Raw genomic sequence first — 9,271 nt, forward strand, 5'->3', positions numbered from 1 at the left:
GATTTAAACATCAACGCTCTTCTGCCAATACATTTTACTTTGCAGAGGGGACAGAGAAATAAATCTGGACAGAGTGTCTCACTTGATCGCTTGACAAGTAAGGTACAACATATTCGATTATAGCTTCTCATTCTCAGTTTTGTCGCCACATTGCGCAACAGGCTCTCTGCCCCCCAGGGGAGAAGGTGTGTGTGTGTGTGTGTGTGTGTGTGTGTGTGTGTGTGTGTGTGTGTGTGTGTGTGTGTGTGTGTGTGTGTGTGTGTGTGTGTGTGTCCGCAGTACCGCTTCCTTCCTCTAGGGGTCGCTGCAGCACCATGCTGAGCGCCATGTGGCTCGGAGAGGATGCATGAGACGTGGCTCTGCCGCAACTTTGATGTGTTATGAAATGGGACTTGAGTGCGCATTGCAGGAAGAGAGGAAGTACAGGAGATTACAGTCTTCTGCGCTCTGAAGGGAAAACACGCAGAAGCGGAAATAACACCGTGTGTCCTCCCACGTGTTGAATGTGTGACCAGCAAAGACACATGTGGATCATTTGACCTGTTTATTTGAAAGGAATGAGGTCGTTTTCATTGTTTTTCCTGCTCATTAAGATGTTCTTTTGTCGACCCTAAATGTTCCCCTGATGAAGATGAGGGCGCATTCACAGTTTGAAAACACCTGTAGCACCAACAGGTTTTTCAATTCCTCTCTTCTGTCTTTCTCTGGATATATCACGCGTATTACGCACACACAATGTGCACTGAAGCGTCGATCCAAAGTCTCTTTTGCGGATGGTTCAGCACCATTACCACCTCAATATCTTTTCCTGTATATCTTAATATCTTGGTCAATTTCCATCGAGCTTGTGAATGCAATCTAGAAATGCATCTAACTGACTCTATTACCCCCAAACGCCCACCATTTACATTTCTGTGGGAGATTGGTGGAAGTATTACGATTTAAAGGCTTCACAGGCAGTGAAATATAGATGCATTTGGGACCCAATAGTCCTAAATGAATGCATTTCAAATGTCCCCATCTTTAAATAGTGCCTCACATTGAACCTATCTGCGCTCAGGATCAAATTCAACAAGATACCATTCATCATGTGTGAGCGTAAATGTGTTTTTCTGTGGCTTTAAATGTAACAAAGTTTAGTCATCATGTTTTAGGGGAATTGAGAGATCCAGTATCTGTCCTCCTGTAACTGATATAGGCTCAGTGGGGGCGTAGAGGTGCTGCTTCACCTGCATGAAGACTAGATGCTTACAAATAGGCCTCACAATATGCTTTTATATTTATTTACACCCTCGTTCTTTTCAGATTGAACACGACTAACTCCTTTTGGAAACCTTTCCTGTGTTTGGGTGCATGCATGCACTACGAGGTCGTATTTTGCCTGCAGCAAGGCAGCAGTGTTGCAGTGTGAAACGTGTCAGACTGCGTGTGATGAATGACACTCTCCTCACTCCTGCTGCCATAATTGGATGGACCCATTTCTGCACAACACCATGCATAACGCCCGGGGGCATGTTTAGGTCCAACACGACCTTTTCTCCCTCAAACGGTTTGATTGTTCTCGACAGGGGTGCAGATAATCAAATCGTGTCCCTCTTGTTATCCCTGAGCATCCAATGATTATACTTTCATGGTCAGATCAAGTCTGAAATGTGACTCGCATCACAGCAGCTCCATGTGTAACATCAACAGACACATATCAAGACACAATGCATGAAAAACAAACAACAAACATTTAACATAACAGCACAATCAATGAGAGAAAACCTGCTCAAAGAGCCTTCAGCGAGCATTTGATCTGGGCTCGGCTCTGTCTTTACTGTGAGGATTGACTGGAGCACAAAGGATGCTTCAGGCTGACTTTCCTCTTTAGACCTGTTGCAGTGGCCGATGCTCTTCATTTGTCTGGATGTCAGCAGATATCTGGATGAGCGGAAATGCAATCCCCCGATTGACAACTTCTCATATATGTGCACCTCTAACCCCGCCCCCTTTCCCATGTCTTCGGCATGTAAGGTGACAGCAACCAATCACGTCTCATTCCGCTTCCACCTAGCAGGAGGAAACCGTGCAAAGAGGCGGAAACTCATATTTTGGCGGGGACATATATAAGCAGTTAAGTGTGGGATTGTTTTTGTATACCAGTGTCCCAATCCAATGCCTCCATCTGACCACAGGGAGAGGAGATCCGCGTGACCGTCTCAAACAGGAAGGGAAACCCCGTCCTCTGCACCCCAAAAGCCGCGGAGGAGATCCATGATTTCCGTAGTGCTGAACCTCGCGCTGTCCATGGTGCTGAGCCACGCGACCCTTCAACCGGTGACGTAAAGCTGAATCCAAAAACACAGAAAAAATACAAGATAACATTTTTTTTAATATTATTTTTTTTATGGATTTGAAGCAAGTTGCACGGAAAGAAGAAGAGAGGGAAGTGGGATCTCGGTGATGCCCTCGGCGTCACTCCGGCGGTGTGAGTACTGCGGAGTCTCCGTGAGGAGCGAGTGTTTCCACCAGAGAGGTACGCAAGGAGACGGGGATATTTTTTTTCAGGGGGGGAAAGAGATTTGATAGATTTCGCCCTCCTTTTTATATTAAGGCTCTTCATGCAGCTGCGAAAATGGGCTGTATCAGCTCCAAAGCGCCAATTGGTAAGAGTTGTTTCTAAATCTCTTTAAATAGCAAAGATAAAGCACGCGGGAGGAAAAAGCCTGACATCTTTTTTCGCATTGTTTTGCTGCAGCGGGTGCAGTGGATCTTTTAGGAGCTTGGGGACATATGATAGCGCTGCTGCTGAGTCATATGCATTCAAATAAGGAGCTTTATTATAAGCCGTAATGGATAAGATAAACAGTGTGTTTGAGGTTATGTGTGCATTTTAGCAGGGTGGAGGTGGGGGGGGTATCTGCAGCCTAAACATCGCGATGCTACGAGAGTTGCATGGAGCTTTTTGGTGAGCAGGAGACAGCTTCTCACCGCTGAGGGATTGCGCTGTTATTGTTATTTATATTCGAGACGAGAATCCAGACACGATGGTTTTATCCGCGCTGACCCACATTAGTTGCAAGGTAGGAAACCCCATTTTTATTTAAAAAAAAATATCCTTACGCATTTTTGAAACCGTGCACACATGTTCAGGGTGATTTCTAAGAATATCGGGGATAATCTCTTCCTGGTTTTTAGAGTAGAAAAACGTCGCAAGACATTTTACTCCATCCGCGCGCACACATGCAGCAGTAGGAGATCTTGTTGCCAAGAAACGGGCTCCCCTGTTGCCTCCGCGTATTTCCTCTCATGGTTGTTTACACCTTTTCCTGTAAATAAGCGAATCAGAGGGTCAGCTTAGCTTCCCCCCTGCAGTCAACATGTCCTTGGGCTAGGATGCTTAACCCTAAATGACTCCCATGTCTTCAAATGTATGTCGATTTGGATAATGTAATATAATGGCTCTGACGTCCCCCCCCCCCCCCTGATATCCCCCCCCCCCCCCTTTTTGTAATTGATATGACTGGGTCTCCTCTGTAGCTTCCATAAATCAAATCTGCCTCACATCCATCATCCATGTTTCCTCTGTAAATATGAACCTTTCGAAACGGTGATGCATCCGTCATGTCCATGCTCTCTGCGCCTGTCATTTGTTGTGTAATCTGCCACTTCATTATTATTGTCTTCGTCCGCTTTCAGTGTCATAAAGCCCACATGAATCCACCGTGTGCACACGTTTATCAAGAGTGTGTACGATTAGATAGATCTTCATTCATCCCTATAAGAAAACTCAGGAACAGAATGAGAGTAAAACACAGGACAAGGTAGGAAAGGGTTCACACAAGGATAAGAAGAAGATCTCGGTATGAATACCAAGTCACGTAAGGTAAACATTAGTGGCACATATTTGAAGTATTGTCAAGAAGAATAGCTACAGTATAATTTTGAAGGATCCTCCAACAATGTACAACATGTGGAGACTATTGCCACTCATTATCACAGAGGGATTGCTAATCTGTGATGTGACTAATCGGACGTGTGCATGCTCCAATCACAACACAAGTTAATGCTCGAAATAACATTTTATTTGAACCGAAAACAGTGTGTGTACACACGTGTGCAACATGGTCACAAACTGTATAGCCCAAATAATCACTCCCACCTGTACGGGTGAGGTCACTTTAACACCCCGTATCACCATTACACCATTCAGTGTTGGAAATAATAACAAGGACATAACATTGGGTGCAATACAATATACTTACGGCTTTAAAGAATACAAATAGTACAAGAATAAATTGAAATAGTGCAAGAAAGTGTCGCAAGTGACCAAGTTATTGCAGAAATACACGATCGAAGAAGATGAAACACAAACAGGTTGTACAATGAAGTATTGTACAGTGGAATATGAAAGTGGAGATTATTTAATATATGTATAGATACATGTATATGTGCAGGTGCGTTCCTTATGTATATATAGTGCAGCCACCTGTTTGACTCCCCTCTCTCGCTGCATGTGTGTGACATCACACTGCTGCAGGTCTTGACCTAATTGTGTTGATTTGCTCATAAGTCTCTCCGAGAGACACGAGAGAGAAAGAGAGAGAGAGGAAGAGAAGGGGGGGGGGGCATGAGGTCTCTACATCTGCAGTTTCCACGACAACGGGAACTACAGAGAGAGAGAGAGAGAGAGGGAAGAAGTGTTTGCAACAGAGAGAGAGAGAGAGAGAGAGAATGAGTGTGTGCAACAGAGAGAGAGAGAGAGAGAGAGATAGAGAGGGAGAGAGAGAGAGAGAGAATACAGATAAATAAGAAGGTAGACTGCGTCCTCACTTTGGAGCTGCAGCTGTAGGAAAGATCAGTCAGGAGATTAATTCAGATAAAAAACCTAACGTGGAATAAAAACGGACACATTAGGACTGCAGGGGAATTTACAAGAGAGTCTCAGTCTGTTTCTACAAGTAAAACAGAGCAACATCAGCTCCATCAACACATGTTGTCTCATGTTTTACCCAGAATGCATCTGCGTGCTCATTTCCCATTTCATTTGGATCTATGACCCCCTTAAAGTGCATCCTTGGTCCGACTCAGGGTCGTTGCTGCAGGGGCTTAGCATACTTTGCAGAAGCAGGTGTAGCTGTGGCTCAGGGGCTTAATGTGCGTCCAACAACCAGGGGGTCCTCGGTTCAATCCCCAGCCCCTGCAGTCGACATGTGGAAGACAGCTTTGGCGAGAGAATATAATATGTTTATTATACGGTTACATGCTCCAGAATATCTATATATGTTCCTTTTAATTAATTTCTTATTTTAGAGTTATTTATCTTTTCTTTTTTTTAATCTTTGATTTATCCTTAATTTAATTAATCTGTGTGAATCTGTGCTGTTTTTCAATCTCACCCTGTTGCTGTTAAACTAGTGGTCCATCTTATCTTATCTTACAGAAGCATGTTGCCCATAAACTACATGTCCCACAATGCATCTCATTTTGTGACATGCCACTGAAGAGACTTGCAATTATTTGCGCTAGAATTCTGCATTCAGACGTTAATTATGAAGTTATTACCCTATCCAATAAAAATCCAATGCAAAGGCAATCATATCATATAATACATTATTTCATATATATTGTGTATTTCTATATGTATATTTATATAGTTACAACCGGCCCTTTGAGTGCAAGCATAATGCCAATGTGGCCCATGATGAAATTGAGTTTGACACCCCTGTCTTAAAGTCTGATTATTCGACTAAGAAGAGGCAGCCCTGGAGATCTCTTTATTCTCCTTAAAACAGATAATCAAACCAGTTGGGAAATCATTGGACAGGTTCTATCTTTGCAGCGTTAGGTGTGGATGCAAAGCACTTCTGTTTAAGAGTGTGTGTCGCAGTAAAGGAGAATACACCTTCAAACACAAGACGCTGGAGTCAGGGAATTTAAAAGAGCTCTTTGACTAAAGAAATAAAAACACCCTTTGACAGATCTGAGTTACTCTGAGAGGAAAAGACCCACTTGTTGCGATATGTGCTCATACGTTTCCGTAGGGCTGCTCAATTAATCATATTGTAATCGCAATTACAATTTTAGCTTGCAACGATCATGAAAACAACATAATCAAAATCAAACTGTTATTATTATTATTATTATTTTTTGTATTGGTTTTTCAATTTAATTATACTTAAAGGTAGGGTATGTAAGTTTGAGAAACCGGCTCGAGATCGCCAGAATTTTTAAATACACGACCGGAGAAAATCTGCCACTTCCTTACAGAGCCCCTCCTCCAACACGCACGAACGCGCACATGACCAATGAGGGCACGAGATAAGTTTGTGCACAGATGGAAGGCTGACAGGCAGGTAGGCCATCCAGTTACTTTAGCCGAGCCGGCTCAGATGATTGGTCGTGCTTTTTACAGCGCCACGGCTTCCAGAGATGATATTTATTATGGATTTTTTGTCAAAGCACTTCAGATATTCATTGCTATCGGGATGTTAAGAGCATTCCTCGGAATATAACAACAAGTGTATCTCAAGCCGGTTTCTCAAACGTACATGCCCCACCTTTAAAGTTCAGGGTAATCAACAGTTTTTGTTCAATAAATGGATGTTTTTAAAGTAAATGGATAATTGTTTTTAATAATCGTGATATCAATTATTGACCCAAGTAATCGAGATTATGATATTTGCCATAATCGAGCAGCCCTACGTTCCGGAAATAAAAGTCTAGCAGCTTTAAAAGGACATAAATGAACAAAGTCTACTTTGACAAAAAACAGATAAGAAGAATACAAACAGTTTGAAATTAATTGAATAGATAATATCTCCGCAGCTCTAGACGTGGACGCAACACATTTCTGCTGAAGTGAGTGCGATGTCTTTTGTTAACGTGTGTCGCAGTTAAATGAAATAAACCAGCTCAACAAACTCATGGTCAAAAGGGTGTTTTCTGACAGTGAGTTGCTGACGTGTCACTTTAAATTTGTAGGTGTAGGAAAACAGCGCCTGCATGCACGGGGCTCAAATTCAAATGACTGGACGTTCATCTGAAGCCTTTTAACAAAACAAGTGCGCATCTTTCACTCCTCGAACAATACTTTCATTGAGCAAGGTGGCCTAGATTCAACGATACAATACACCCCGGGCATCCGATCTCTTCACAGCCAATTAAACGGCACATATTGAGTTCAGCCGGTGGGCAACCTGAGCTCCGTACGCTAAACGGGCAGATTTTGGTACCCGGGGCGGAGTGATTGCTCCTCATATTGGACCGAGGGTTGGAGATTGGGTGCCGCAGACTAATGGAGCGAGCGGTTCTTCTCACACACACAGTAACAGGAAACGCCTCCCTGCAGAGGAACAAGAGCCAGGCGCTGACATTCAGAGATCCACCTCTTAATCTCGTTTTGCAAATCTGAATTGGAGGATGGCGAGTAGTGTGTGTGTGTGTGTGTGTGTGTGTGTGTGTGTGTGTGTGTGTGTGTGTGTGTGTGTGTGTGTGTGTGTGTGTGTGTGTGTGTGTGTGTGTGTGTGTGTGTGTGTGTGAGAGAGAGAGAGAGGGAGCTGCTTCAGGTGCTGATATGTTGCTGCAAGATAAAATAAGATTAGACTTTATTCATCCAGAAGGTAATTGTTGTGCCAGAGTTACACAAATAAAATAAAAATACACATCAGCATGATAATAATACAACTGTACTCTAACAGTGCAGTAAACAGAGCAATTACATATCTACAGGAAACATAGACGGTCTCATAATTAATGTAAATATTACCAGTATTCAGTAGTGCAAAAGACGTAGTTGCAGATGTTATATAGCAGAGAGTGTGTAATGATGGTAAAGGTATTTCTATTGCACATAGTGGTGGGGGGGGACGCTCTCAGTTCCCTTTACTGAAGGGTGAGGAGTTTGATGGCCACTGGGAGGAAAGACCTCCTGTTCTTAAAAGCACCATCCGCTCCATGTGAAGAGTGTCGGATCATGATGAGGGCAGCTGTTAGAAAAAGGTTAACCCAGTGTATTCAACCGAGTCGTCTAAAGACATGCACTTTGTGACGTCTGCAGCCCGAAAGGTTGCTCAGTGACCTTTGCTCGCTTCTCTCGTTCGTGTGTTGATGTCAGAGAATGTGTGTTTTAACAGCAGGGGATGTAAAAACATGCATAAGGCCATCAGGAGGCGTGTCGCTTGTTCACTGTTTCTTTCACGTGTCTCACTGCTTTCTCTCCCTCCGACAAACTTCATGAAATATCCAACAGCTTGTGTTCACAGTACCTGCATGACCCGGCATGGCTTTGGACGTGCATGGAAAGAGGCATCTGTGCCCAAAACCCCATGTTATCTCACTACAAGTAGTCTCTGCAGAGCACGCTGCAACCAAGGCCAGCCCTGACTTGTACCATGCATAATACAAATAAGTGTGTTTCTGAACTAGGATTTTAAGACAAGTCACTACAGGCAAAACATTACTTTGAGGCTAAACATATCTTCATGCTGTGGTCAAATGCAAGAGTTTCTGCTGTTAAATCGTGTTTTCTTTCAGACTACTGCAATGAAAACATCCAAAATCCACATTTGTGTCTGTAGATTACTTCTAAATGCACCAAAAAGGAACATTAGATAATGCCTCATATGCATATTTATAGATTTGAGGAGACTTGTAAAGGAAATATAATGGTCTTAATGTCAGTGATGAACTGAAGTTTCATAGTGATATCTATAAGTACATTTGACCCTTTTAACCTGTAGTTTGTACAAAATGTATGCATTTTACAATCCATATGTAAGGGAGTTGTATTTCTCCTCCACTTCAGCAGCTTTTACACTCTCCAGTTTCATTACTATCTAGCTTTTTACAGAGGGTGTCCTTCACAAAGCGTTCACAGCCTCATTTATACTCACTTTTATTACTAAAAACATGGTAAAAAATGTGGCTGTTGGCAGTATGTTCTGGTTTATGGAGCAATATAAAGAAGTTTCCCCTCTGTAAAAAACCTTTGACTCTTAAATGTCACCAAAAAGAAACCCTGGCTTTATCCAATGTTCACATTTCTGCCCATCTTTAACGATTAACCTCTCATTTGCATACTTAAACATGACATTTAAGAAAGCATGTAATACAAAAAAAAACGTTCTTTAACTGTAAGTAATCGACTGGGGAAGTTGTATGATGTTATTAATTATCTATAAGTATTTACCCTGCCTCTTCAATGATGGTACAAGCCAGTTGCTTATTATATTCTGAAAAAAAAAAAAAAAAAACATGCCAAGGCTTCATCTCTTACTGTAAATTAATG

General features: G+C 42.4%; 1 protein-coding gene across 2 annotated transcripts in view; it reads left to right on the top strand.

Moving 5' to 3' along the window:
* The first annotated feature begins 2,066 nt into the window (after positions 1 to 2,066).
* Positions 2,067 to 9,271, top strand: part of fam131ab (family with sequence similarity 131 member Ab) — a 30,789-nt gene continuing 23,584 nt past the window's right edge. The window contains exon 1 of one of the 2 annotated variants that reach the window (XM_079674742.1): positions 2,067 to 2,518. Coding sequence is in view for 1 of the 2 variants with exons in the window: in XM_079674741.1 (XP_079530867.1) it covers positions 2,604 to 2,648 (45 nt within the window). In the remaining variant the exon portion in view is untranslated. Of the gene's footprint in view, positions 2,519 to 2,542; positions 2,649 to 9,271 lie in introns of those variants that run through there. The other variant, XM_079674741.1, reaches the window with a different exon arrangement.

The sequence above is a fragment of the Notothenia rossii genome, assembly GCF_949606895.1.
Source record: "Notothenia rossii genome assembly, chromosome: 4".
Lineage (NCBI taxonomy): Eukaryota > Metazoa > Chordata > Actinopteri > Perciformes > Nototheniidae > Notothenia > Notothenia rossii.